This window comes from Penicillium chrysogenum, assembly GCF_028827035.1.
Source record: "Penicillium chrysogenum strain IBT 35668 chromosome Unknown utg000004l_segment0_segment0, whole genome shotgun sequence".
Classification (NCBI taxonomy): domain Eukaryota; kingdom Fungi; phylum Ascomycota; class Eurotiomycetes; order Eurotiales; family Aspergillaceae; genus Penicillium; species Penicillium chrysogenum.
In genome coordinates, this window is record NW_026622752.1 from 5,026,121 (window position 1) to 5,038,371 (window position 12,251).

General features: G+C 50.7%; 5 protein-coding genes across 5 annotated transcripts; 2 read left to right on the top strand and 3 right to left on the bottom strand.

The window, feature by feature from the left end:
* Nucleotides 1-185: 185 nt before the first annotated feature.
* On the bottom strand, nt 186-3,491 carry N7489_007867 (Ran GTPase-binding protein LOS1; the record flags this gene model as incomplete). Its single annotated transcript, XM_056713617.1, has 3 exons — nt 186-212; nt 286-3,327; nt 3,480-3,491. 3 exons carry the CDS (start codon nt 3,489-3,491, stop codon nt 186-188), a joined length of 3,081 nt encoding a protein of 1,026 aa, XP_056567332.1.
* A 435-nt stretch (nt 3,492-3,926) lies between these two features.
* On the bottom strand, nt 3,927-5,721 carry N7489_007868 (xylulokinase; the record flags this gene model as incomplete). Its single annotated transcript, XM_056713618.1, has 2 exons — nt 3,927-5,162; nt 5,221-5,721. The coding sequence occupies 2 exons, from the start codon at nt 5,719-5,721 to the stop codon at nt 3,927-3,929; spliced, it is 1,737 nt and encodes a 578-aa protein (XP_056567333.1).
* Nucleotides 5,722-6,280: 559 nt separating this feature from the next.
* N7489_007869 (cation diffusion facilitator family transporter) lies at nt 6,281-7,631 on the bottom strand (the record flags this gene model as incomplete). Its single annotated transcript, XM_056713619.1, has 2 exons — nt 6,281-6,855; nt 6,920-7,631. 2 exons carry the CDS (start codon nt 7,629-7,631, stop codon nt 6,281-6,283), a joined length of 1,287 nt encoding a protein of 428 aa, XP_056567334.1.
* A 445-nt stretch (nt 7,632-8,076) lies between these two features.
* N7489_007870 (putative SIR2 family histone deacetylase) lies at nt 8,077-9,216 on the top strand (the record flags this gene model as incomplete). The annotated part of the gene is made up of 1 exon (XM_056713620.1): nt 8,077-9,216. The coding sequence occupies one exon, from the start codon at nt 8,077-8,079 to the stop codon at nt 9,214-9,216; it is 1,140 nt and encodes a 379-aa protein (XP_056567335.1).
* Nucleotides 9,217-9,411: 195 nt separating this feature from the next.
* N7489_007871 (cyclin-dependent serine/threonine-protein kinase phoA) lies at nt 9,412-10,670 on the top strand (the record flags this gene model as incomplete). The annotated part of the gene is made up of 3 exons (XM_056713621.1): nt 9,412-9,579; nt 9,643-9,666; nt 9,765-10,670. The coding sequence occupies 3 exons, from the start codon at nt 9,412-9,414 to the stop codon at nt 10,668-10,670; spliced, it is 1,098 nt and encodes a 365-aa protein (XP_056567336.1).
* Nucleotides 10,671-12,251: the final 1,581 nt, after the last annotated feature.

A 12,251-nucleotide genomic window follows, 5' to 3' on the forward strand; every position in this document is an offset into this window, starting at 1 on the left:
ATTCTTGGGGTTCAAGCTGGGCAAGCATGGTATCAGGATCGGAATACTTGGATGAGAAAAGTAGATGGTATAGATGGCGAAGTCACAGGGCGACAGGAGGAGAGACGTCACCTCGTCGCGTCAAAACGTAAATATGGAAAAATGGGGGGAATCTAGAAAGCAGACAGAGAGGAGAAAAGGAAACTTCATGCGCTCAATCGTTGGATGAATGACTGTAAAGTTGCAGGTTAGTTGGGACGTCTCCTAGGTCGAAAGCGTCGGGGGTATTGACACAGTAGCACATACCGGGAAGAATTGCCGGAACCCTTTCACGTCCAGCTGGCCCATTGCGGTCAGGAACTCTTCGATGAGTTCGGCTCCCATGCCCATGCCAGGCAGTTCCTGATTGCGCAAATATTCCGCATACTCCATGCCTGTCTTAGAGTAGATAGTACGTTGCAGAGCGCCGGCCTCGGCAAGGACCTGCTTAGCTTGTGCATCTTTGGAGTTGAAGGATGGTGTTGTGGGGAGTGCCCAGCACAGTGGCGAGAACCGGGTAATCATGAATCCACCAAAGCCGGGGAGTGCGGCTTGGGCAGGTGTAGCGCCATTGGCAGGGGCAGGGGCAATGTCAGGTCCACCCCAGCAGCTTGCCATACGGCCCAACACGGAGAACGCCATCTTGGCGGTTGTGAAGTCTTCAATATCTTTGGCGAAGTGCTCGATAGTGGTGATCACGGTCTCGAAGATGGACTGGTTTCTCTCACTAATGATGACATTTCCCAGATCATTGTTCAGCACGGCCAGCAAGAAGTTCAGGTATTCTCGCTTCAACTCGGCAAGCTGGATCTCGTCATCAGTGCCGGTGGTTGGCTCGGCAATACCAGAGAAGACTCGCTGCAAGAAAGGAGTCAGGAGCGTGTCGAGGATGTTGTAGATCTCACCCTTGAACCCAAAGATAACTTGGTCTAAAAGGCGGAGGAACAGCGCCATCTCGTCTCGTGATGAAGTCTGAGTCAATAGCCCGTCAATCCATCGGGGCAGTTGAGGGAGAATCTGCGCGCCCAAAACACCGATAAGACGCGAGAACGCAAAGCGAGCAGCAGTCCGGATATTGAATGAGGAACTGAGAGACTCAAGCGCAACCAGGGTCGCTTCAGCCACCTGGGCGAAAGCCGCCGAGACCTCTGGCGCCGGGAGAGCTGAGGGTGAGCTGGTGCCCGGCTGCCAATCGGAGTAACCACGGGCGAGGGTTCCTAGAGCCATGATATCGTGGTGTATTTGCAGCAATGCGCGTTCGTCGTTGGCCTTGGCGGCTTCGAGGTTACGTTCCATGTCGCCGAAGACAGGGTTCATCACCGACTGGGCGTAGAGAACTTGCTTGTCTGCACCGACGCTCGGGGTCGAAGAAATGATTCCAACGGACTCGAAAAGGTACAGTTGGCTGTTGAACACGGCGTCTGCCGAGCCCTCGTGGTCCTCGGAAGACATCTCATCACCGTCATCACCCTCCGAAGGCACCTCAGCATGGATAACCAACAAGTCGCTCAATGCCTCCACGACAGTCTGTGCCACGTTGCCAATTTGGCTGCGTAGCTGTCTAGCTAGCCGCTGGAATAGATACCACGAACGGGTCTTGACTTTTCGAACAGGGTGGTGCACAAGCTGGAGGAAGCTCTCCAGAACTCCGGGGATAAGATGGGTGTGGCGAGTAAAGAATGAGCTATAACGAACACAGATTTCCATGTACTGAAGTTGGGTAGCGGGGTGGGTGAATGATCGGATATCGGACTCTACCATTGCGAGCATCATCTCGATCAGACGGCTTGCAGCCATTCCAGTAGGGGCGCCCTTCACGTAGAGACTGCCGGCCCTGACGGCCAGATCGCCAAACAAGAACATCTCGTGCAAAGCGAGATCTAGGTCACGCCAGTCGAGCTGCCCACCGGATGCCCGCAGTTTTTGGAAAGTTGTTCCCACCACCTCTGAGATTGCATCGATGAAAAGCTGCTCATCGGCCGAGGCGATAATTTGTTGCAAAACACCCAGTCTCTTGCGCAGGTCTTGGAACTCTGCCTCATCCGTCTGCTCATCCTCCTCACCCCAGTTTGAGGTCTCGTCGTACCGCATTTTCGCAATGATTGCCTTCAAAATCGGAAGCAGGATGGACTTGTTTCGCTCCTCGAAGGATGGGTTCGCCTTCGCAAGCTTCCGGATATAGGTGAGCACGTCACTGACGCAAGGAATAACAGTCGAGCAGACTTCGTCGTACTCGTCTGAGAAGAATCGCAAAATGTGCGGCAGGAAGACCTGCAAAAGGGTTTCTGCCTGCTCCTTAACGGGACCAGCGTCATTGTCCAATACCCGAACAATATCCACGACTGTGTTGTTGACAAGCTTGGCAACCGTCTCTGCCAAATCAGTATCGTACTTGAATGTGAACCGGTTCTCCCGTAGTGGAGGGCTGTTAGACAGCTGCGTGATGATGGAGTCGAGGTTCAAGAAAGCGATCATCTCAATTTTGTCTGAAGGCTTCATCTTCTTTCCGATGATCTCTGTGAAGACGTCCACGGCCGCATCGCGTACCCGCTGTTCTCCCTCCCGAAGCTCCTGTTTCTCGGCCCGCCCAAGCTGCTGGAAGAGCAGGTCCAACATGGTCTGGTTCACGACGAGACCAATATCGATCCAGCTGACCCAGCTACCAACCGCCTTCAAGCACATCTCGACAATTGTATCATCACCTTCCCGCCACACTGCCAGAATCTCCTGCCAGGAGTTGGCAATTTTCTGCATGTCCCTCTCACGAATTAAATCCTTCAGCGCATTCGCCTTATCCTGTTCCCCGCGGGACCTGGAAACCAGCACATCGCCAATCTCCTCGTGAACCGAGCCCAGCACACGCAGGTAAAAAACAACACCGATTTGGTTATCCCGGCCCGCGGATTTGCAGGTCAGGTTCAGTAGATCGTCGATGCAGGTCTCCCAGCCGTTTGCGTAGAGGGAGGAGAAAAGGAAAGTAACAGTCTGTGCAATTTTATTTTGAATATAAGGAGCGTCGGGGCTGGCAGTGGCCTCCGGGCCGTAAGCCTGGCGAATGTAGGCTAGCACACTATCTCGAACAACGCCAAGTGAGGCCGGATCGATCAAGCCGCCCTGAGCGGCACTATTGACAATTTCCAGACTGACATGCCGTACAACTTCGGTCTGTTGGGGGGTTTTGGTGAAAAGAGAGAGGCAAACCTGCCATCCGGAGGGGTCGGAGCGGAGTTGGTTGAGGTATTCGAAGGCTTGCGATTTTAGGGTTTGGTTGGAGGATGGATTCCAGGCGATCTCAATTGCATTTGCTACCTGGGATGTGTCAATCATCTTGTGTCTTGAGGTAAGGAAAAGGTATCGGAGGGGTTGTTTGAAACGGCGGGGGAGGGGCGGTGGATGGGGTACTGGGAAATTTCTTTTTTTTTCTTTGATTTAAGGGTGCTGAAAAGAATTGGAATACTAACCTGTTCTTCCATCTTCCAGTCTCCCTTCGAGGTGTGGGAAGGAGAGAGGGAAATGAAATCGTAGGGGAGGTTTGTGTTGTTTTAAAATTGTTTTCGGTGGAGGAGATATCACCTGCGGGCCCTTCCTCGATATCGTAATCGGTCCCGTGCACCAGGTTCCGCCCTCGCTTGCCAAGAGAAGTCAAGTCTGTAAAAATATCTAGAGTATCTAAAGTATCTCAAGTATCTCGAGTAGAGATGTGGAGGAGATTTTGATTGAAATGTGATGTTCTTTGTCTCTTCACAAGTAGGGCAAGGGGCACACAATTGGTTTTAGGCCGGAGCTTTATCGTTGGAACATCATACTATATATGTGTCTGTCATTGCGAAATGAGGCTTTAAAATAGCTAAAATGATGCTAAAATAGTTCTAATCTAATCCTTTTTTTTCTTTATGTCCATATTATTTTCAGTAATCATCTCCATCGCCCTTCTCAGCCACTTGCTGCAAAACCTGCAGTTCCATCTTCTCAAAGCCCTCAACGGCCTGACCATACTGCTCAAAGACCCCCTTTTGATACCCGTCCGCAATTTTCTCAATGAACTCAGCCTCATTCCACCGCTGCCCGATCAGGTCCTCAAATGTTTGACCGGGCTGTCGCTCGATACCCCAAACAGCCTTGTATGCGGCGCCCAGGGCGCAGGCATTGTCGCCAACGTCGAGCGAATATACGCCCTCAACACCGCCGAGGATCTCACCAGCAATTTTGGCAATTGCCTTGTTCTTAGATCCTCCGCCAACGAGATAAACTCGGCGTGGCTGTGAGGGAAGTCCACCCCCAGGGTTCTCGGTAAGGTCTCGAGACCGCAAGCGACACGAAAGCAACTGGCTCTCGATAATGGCGCGGGCTTCGTCCTGCGGCGAGTTCCATCCATCGGTCGTCTCTTTTAGATTCCCGGTATTGGCATCGTATGTAAAGCGCCATTGGCCCTTAGGGATATTTGGTACGATCTCGTGTCTCGGGAAGAACAGGCCCATCTTCATCGGGTCCGTTGGGCTCTGTTGGCCCAACGGGGCAGTCTGCAATGCAACCTTGTCAAAGTTGGCCCAGGGCTGGGCAGGGGTATCCTTCAGGCTCTCATTGATGGCGTCTCGGACGTGCTCACGGGCCAGGCCACCGTTCTTATAGCACAGCATGAACATGTACAAGCCGGGGGTAGTAGGGTGGTTGAAGAAGTGTGTGGCCGGATCGGGTTTGTAGCTGGGGGTGGACATGAGGAAGGTAGTAGAGGTGCCGAGCGAAACCATTGCATCCGATGGCAGCAACGGTAGCGCAAGGATGGTCGCCGGGTTATCGCCAGTTGCTGGAATGACCGTACAGTCCGGGCTGAAGCCGAAACGCTCCACGAAGTATGCATGAACGGAGCCTAGGTGCAGGCCTCCATCTTCCGGTACCTCCCCTAGCTTCTGCTTGAGATCCTCAACCCCAAAAGCACCCGAGCAGAGCTGAATCAAGCGCTCGTCGTACGCCCCTTTCTTGATGTTCCACAGGTTCATCCCGCACACGTCGGAGATGTCGAATGGGGCTATATGGCCTAGGAAAAGTGATGCCAAGAAAGATGACACCAGCGAGATTCTCGAGGTCTTTTTATAAACCCCCGGGTGTTTCCTTGTGAACCGGAGGATTTGAGGACCTGTGAATCTCTAATTACATTGTCAGCACGCTTGTCCCGCATATACTTAGACTTCGAGGGCTTCTTACATGGTGCGCTTTGCTTCCGGTGGCCTGCGCCAAATGTTTGCGATCGCCGAGAGCGGCGTCAAACTCGTCACATTCATTCTGAGTGCTCGAGTCTTGCCAATTGGGACTGTATGGGTGGGAGAAAGCGTCTTCCAGCTGTTCCTCAAGGGATTTGCTGGAATCCAGATTGCGGAGAAGGGACTCCGCATTCTGACCCCAGTATACACTTCCGTGCTGCTGTCCCGCACCACTAATTCCTTTCACGCGGCGGAAATCGAGACCCTGCTTGCGCAGACTTTCTAGCACACCGTCCAATGCCTGCAGCCACAAAGCGACCGGGGCAAACACTTCGTGTTCGGCTTCATTGTTCAGCACACCTTTTTTGATCGGGAACCCCTTCGAGTCGGCATCGAAGTCGAATTTGGCAGCGTGGACCACTTTAAGATCGGAATTGACAACTAATCCCTTCAATTGCTGCGTCGAGAGATCGAATCCAATGTAGAGGGGACTGTCTGATGCCATGGTGGAAAGAGATACAGTTCCGGGCAATAGAGTAACAGGAAAGATATAAACTAAACTAGGAATCTGCTAGATTTTCCAAATTTAGGCAAAAATAATCGAAAGATCAAGGGATGAATCCGGAAAAAGAAGAAAGAGAAGTGTCAAGTGCAAGCGGCAAGATTCCCAGGTGGGATGAACCGATGATGTAAAGGGACTATAACCGGTCCCGGTCTATGGTGGGCTCTACAATATATAACATCTATGGACCCTCCTATGATTCCTTTTATATGTAGCGGAGTATAGTTGAAAAAGTGGGAAAGTGAACACCGAGAAACCAAATTAGGGTAAGCTCATCCAGGAATGTCAAGTGAAGCCCGAGATGTCCGGGTAAATAGCTGCTCTGCTAAATTCTCGGTAGAATAGAGAAATGCCCCCACTATATACGGGGTACTATATTGTATGTTATATGTTGTAGCTAGGATGCCTGCTATTTCTGCTATATCGGTTATATTATAGACTTGTTTTATATTCAATCTATACTCATAGATCTCGCCAAGGGTATCATTGCAAAAGTCTATCCCTATTGCTGCTTTCGAGCATGGGGTGTCTCTGGGTCACCACTAACATCCCGTGCGACGAACTCATCAGAGAACGTGAGTTCCTGATGTTCCGCGGGAATGAAGCGGACCTTGATGCGCTTCACACCACGAACTTCGGATCCAACAGTCTGGCGAACCACCTCTTCGATGTGTCGTGACCGACTAATAGCCCAGGCCCCCGGAACAGCCAACTCAATGTCCATCAGGTAGTTTTGACCGGATTTCATGCCCTGCACGTCACGAACAATCACTTCATGTCCATCCTCGATATCCTTCAAGGCTTTGGAGGCGGCATCCTCCACAGAGTGTCGGATCTCCTCATCGACCGTAGTATCTGCCAACTCCAAAAGAGAGGTACATGTGTTGCCCCAACCAGCTTTGATGACCATCAAGGAGATCAGAACTCCGCCAACCGGATCCAGCCAGGTGGCGTCTTGGAAGACATAACTTCCTCCAATTGTGAAAAGGGCGACGATACTCGTCAGGGAGTCGATGCGGTGGTGAACGGCGTTGGATGCAAGCACGGACGACTTGCGCTCTTCGGCAACCTTCATAGCTGGGATATAGTTAGCCACCTGATGGATATAAACAGCCAAATCCCTGTATCTCTCTTCACTTACTAGCACGGTAAAGCCACTCCTTAACCACGATCGAGCCTGCTGCGATCCACGCCGCGTGGATGCTAGGACCAATTGGCCCATGACTGTGAGAATGTCCATGTCCCAGAAGCCCAGAGTGAGCTACTGTTTCAGCCGCCTCGGGGTAGAACTGAGCTAGTAGGACCTGTCCCGCGTTGAGACCCATAAACACTCCTCCGCAGAGCAGAAGCCCACTAACTCCTAGCGCACCGATGCTCTCGATTTTGCCATATCCATTAGGGAATCGTTCGCTCGGGGGTTTCAGGGACCAGGCGACAGTTCCCAGAGTCAAAAAGTCGGAGACGAGATCAGTAAGCGCGTGGTAGGCGTCGGCGATGAGGGATTGAGAGTTGAAGACGTAACCGCCAATGAATTTTCCAATTGCCATACACAAATTAGCGACAAGGCCAATGCGTGTAATGCGAACACCCGCGTCGTGTTTGTTTTTGGAGGTTAGGTAGGTATTATCGTGGTGGTGGTGGTGGTGACCGTGGCCGTGGCTATGGCCATGGTCCCTAGTTTGTGTCATAGCGAGGGATGTCGAACGTGGAATGGAACGAGGTCTGGAGTGAGAAATAAAGGAAGAAGCGTCTTTTAAAACGGGAGAAGTAAATATACGCCGCTGGGCAGTAAAAGATAGAGAGATCCGTAAGTGGAGAGGACGAAGCCTGCATAGGGGCTGCGTCAGCGGCATCGCGTCAAAGGCACGCGAGCATGAAAATTGGGCCGAGTGTTCTTTGTGTTCTTTTGTGTTCTTTGTGTACTTGTAGTTAAAACAGTTTTAGTTTCAGTTTACACATCTCTAAAAAAGATCAGATGTCTTACGGTGGGATGTTCATGTCATCCGGCAAATTCCTTGATTTTCCGTTTCCAGTCTGCACTTGCACTGTATTTCTCCCTATGACCATCTCCATGACTCCTATTGATCCCCTGAAATCGGACTACTTCCCGGAACCTATCAGGATCCTTCTTTATCAATTCATCTTATTTTAGTACACATAGTCTTTGACGAACCTTGAATCTATCTAATCTTCTTACGCAAGTATCCGCCAAGCATTCAACTACGCAATCGTTGGAGAATCTCCACTTCCGTTCCGCCCAAGACAACCGGACGTACGTTGTATAATGGTGCGTCTTCAATGACGACGCCTGCCATTCGGATCCCCTTTACGGGACCATTGCCGCCTGCTATTATAACCCCTCCAACTGCAACAACACTTGCAGGGGCAATCGAGGCTATCTGCACTTTCTTCACTGCACCACCGTCCTTAAATCTCCGCGGGGTCGATGTGGGGAGACATTCCCAGACGGTACTACTGACTGGCGCAGGTATCTCTGTCGCGTCTGGCCTGTCGGATTATCGAGGCGATCAGGGTACCTACCGGCGAAACAAATCCTATCGTCCGATTTACTACCATGAGTTCATCTCACGCCATGAGTCGCGCAAGCGGTATTGGGCGCGTAGCTTCATCGGATGGCCTGGGCTTGTGAAAGCAAAGCCGAACTCGACACATTGGGCAATTAAAGGTCTTGGTGAGAAAGGATACATCAGTTCCGTTGTGACGCAGAATGTCGACTCGTTTCATTCCCTCGCACATCCGGACCTGTCTACCCTCGAACTACACGGATACTTGCGATCGGTCGTCTGCACTAGCTGTCGAAACCAACTTCCCCGCGCTGACTTTCAAGCATCGCTGGAGAAACTCAATCCAGCTTGGGCGGAGTTTTTGGCTCGTATGGTTGCAGAGGGTGCGCTCGATACCGATAATCCGGAGGAGCAACGGCAGAAAGGCTTGAAGCTGAACCCGGATGGCGATGTTGATCTCGCCGAAGCGCCATATTCTACTTTCCGTTATCCTTCATGTCCGACCTGCTTGGAGAACCCTCCCACGCTGAGCGATGGCACGAAGGCTATTGTAGAGGTAGAGAGCGACGGTGCATTATCGCCGGGTTCAAACGCTGGCATTTTGAAACCTGCAGTCATCATGTTCGGTGAAAATATTGATCCACTGGTCAAAGCAGCGGCTGAAGAGGCGATCGACGATGCTGGGCGGCTACTCATCTTGGGTAGCAGCCTAGCGACTTTCTCGGCGTGGCGCCTGGTGGAACGAGCACATCAACGAGGCATGCCTATTGGTATTATCAATGTTGGTGGCGTCAGGAATGAAGCCCTGCTTTTTGGAAATGTTGGACATGAACCCTCTGCTCATGTCCGGTGTAGCCATCCATCCCAGTCAGTCCTCCCGACCGTTGTATCTCAACTCCCAGTCAATGTATAGATTTAGAAAATTAGATGAAAATATTCTAACATCAAGCTCATTGTGAAATAGCATAGTTACAACGAAAAAAATAAAATAAAATAAAGATAAAGATAGAAGTAAGAGTAAGAATATAAGCGCCTGCTACCTCAGGCCAAAAAAAGCCAAGTCTGATAAGTCCCGGCTGAGCGCGGGGCTCCTCCCTCACGTCCCAGCATGGAGCACTTCAGGGATTCTGCAGCCCCTTTAAAGATCGCCTCAAATCTGGTCTCTCCTGGTCATTTTCTCTTCCATTCTAAAAAACCATCGGGGCCACCGGCTTCCAAAGTTCCACAGAAAATGGACAAGTCTCAGCAGCCCAGTTCCTTCCAGCAACTGGAAAAGGTATGCCCTTCTACTTATTACCGGTCTTGGACCTTCACTAACTGGTATCCGTCTGATTTCTAGCTCGGCGAAGGCACTTATGCTACTGTACGTCTCGATCCCTCTCGATATCTCTCCGCTTCTCTCCCCCGCTCCTAGCTTGATCGCCACTCTCCCCGTTTCACCGCTGATGCAGAATACTACAGGTCTTTAAAGGGCGCAATCGTCAAACCGGTGAAATGGTGGCGTTGAAGGAAATTCACTTGGATTCCGAGGAGGGAACACCCTCGACGGCAATCCGTGAGATCTCCCTCATGAAGGAGCTGAAGCACGAGAGTATCGTCTCGCTCTACGATGTCATCCACACGGAAAACAAACTCATGCTTGTTTTTGAGTTCATGGACAGAGATCTGAAGAGATATATGGACACTCGCGGTGACCGTGGACAGCTGGATCCTGCCACGGTCAAATCCTTCATGCACCAGCTACTCAAGGGCATCGCCTTCTGTCACGACAACCGAGTCCTTCACCGCGATCTGAAGCCACAGAACCTCCTGATCAACAAGAAGGGCCAGCTCAAGCTAGGTGACTTTGGATTGGCTCGCGCATTCGGCATCCCGGTTAATACATTCTCCAACGAAGTCGTCACACTGTGGTACCGCGCGCCGGACGTCCTCCTCGGGAGTCGCACCTACAACACCAGCATTGACATCTGGTCCGCTGGCTGCATCATGGCAGAGATGTACACGGGCCGTCCGCTTTTCCCTGGCACAACCAACGAGGATCAATTGATCAAGATCTTCCGTCTGATGGGCACACCATCCGAACGTACATGGCCCGGCATCTCCCAGCTGCCAGAATACAAGTCCGACTTCCAGATCTACGCCACACAGGATCTGTCGCTGATCGTCCCTCAAATGGATGCTATCGGGATGGATCTGCTGAACCGTATGCTCCAACTCCGTCCGGAGATGCGCATCAGTGCCAACGAGGCCCTGCAGCACCCGTGGTTCCATGATCTGCCTCAGATCCAGGCTAAATTGCAGCAGCAACACCAGCAGCAGCAGATGGCTGGATATGGGGGCATGATTCCCCCGCAGCCCGCTTATTAGCGGTCTAGACTGCGCATGACGAGATGACGAGCTCGATTAGACAATTGGACATGGGAGAATTCGGCGTTATACCCGATGATGGATATTTTTGTTCACCTTTTTTTTCTTTCTTTTTTTTACACCTGACATTGTGCATTTGGGGCCAGTTTTGTCAAAGATGAGAAGTATCTGGCCTGCTTGGAGATGTATTTCCTTCGGAACACTGGTTCTGACTTGATGATGCTTTGAAGCAGGGCTCCAGATGTTATCACCATTCTGCCTGCCGTCTTCCAAATAGCTTTTTCTCGAGAAATTCATTCTACCATCCACCCCAACCTGTATTTATTAACATACAGAAACATGTGAAACAAGCGCTTGGGCCTAGTTCAAACGTCCCCGTTGGAACTGCAATCCATGCGGATATCTTGGCTAATGGGTGCAACTGGTTCTTTGTCCACCAAGGATTTTCCGAATCAACAAGCTCATGGCTGCTACACTGCGCTTTATTATTAAGTACCCAACTGTAAGTGCTTAGAGCAACCCTTTCAAGCATTCAAGCATTTGAATGTCTTCATGTCCGTTCGGAGAAATCTTTCAAACATGCAGTTACCTGTATTTCAATCTGGTCTGCAATAGTGAGCTGTGAAAATATCGGGGGAAAACAGTGCTAGTGTCACACAACTGACTTTATAGGATTCCACAAGGTCTCTACAATTGTTGTCACTATTGTCACTGGTGTGCCCTTTGGCATATTCAGGTTACTTCACTAAGCATTGTTAGAAGACAGCTGCGCGGGACAAGGACAGCCTAAACAATGACTTTAATTGTTAGTGCAACCCACTATCATTCGACTTGTCTATGCAGTCCAGTACTGGCCCTTTATCCAATCCCCTACCTATATCGCAAATCCCGGGAGATTGCACGTTGTGGTACCACCCAAGGAATCGTTCGCATGTCTTTCCCTGTACCGGTTGGAGCCCTGTCCCAGTGTTTGAGACGAATATCATTTAAAAGATATCCTGCTTGGTTCTTACCCCTATTCTTGGCAGTTGTTTGAACCTAATAACTGTTGGGACCGCGCTCTCTGTTTCATGGGCATCAGGCTAGCATCTTCCTAGCTACAGGCCGATGGGAATAACAGCAATATGCTGATTGGGTCCGTCTTGCCTTATCTGTCATTTGGCTTTTTTCCTCCCTTTATTTGTTGCCTGTTTCGGATAATAAGCAGGTGGTATTGTGCTTTGGTCATATCTGCTTTTGCCTTCGGTTTCGAGGATGAACCATATCGCAAAAATACGTCCCGCTGGTAGATCTCTATCATCTGGATCCTCAATCTGTCACAAGCCAACTTGGCTTTGTTGAACCACGAGGATCTTCTCGGTTCATATCTGCTGTTGGATATAACATTCAGGTGCTGGAAGCCCTCCCCCTCGCGACTAGGTCAGGTCATAGACCATGATACCATGACCCTGACAGAACAGCAAATATTGGCCATCTCGGCCACAGAGCGTGTGTGCTCGACTATTTCCCTGGTTGGCACTTTTGTTATAGTCGCTACTTTTATGTGGTCCCCCACGTTCCGTAAACCCATCAACCGATTGG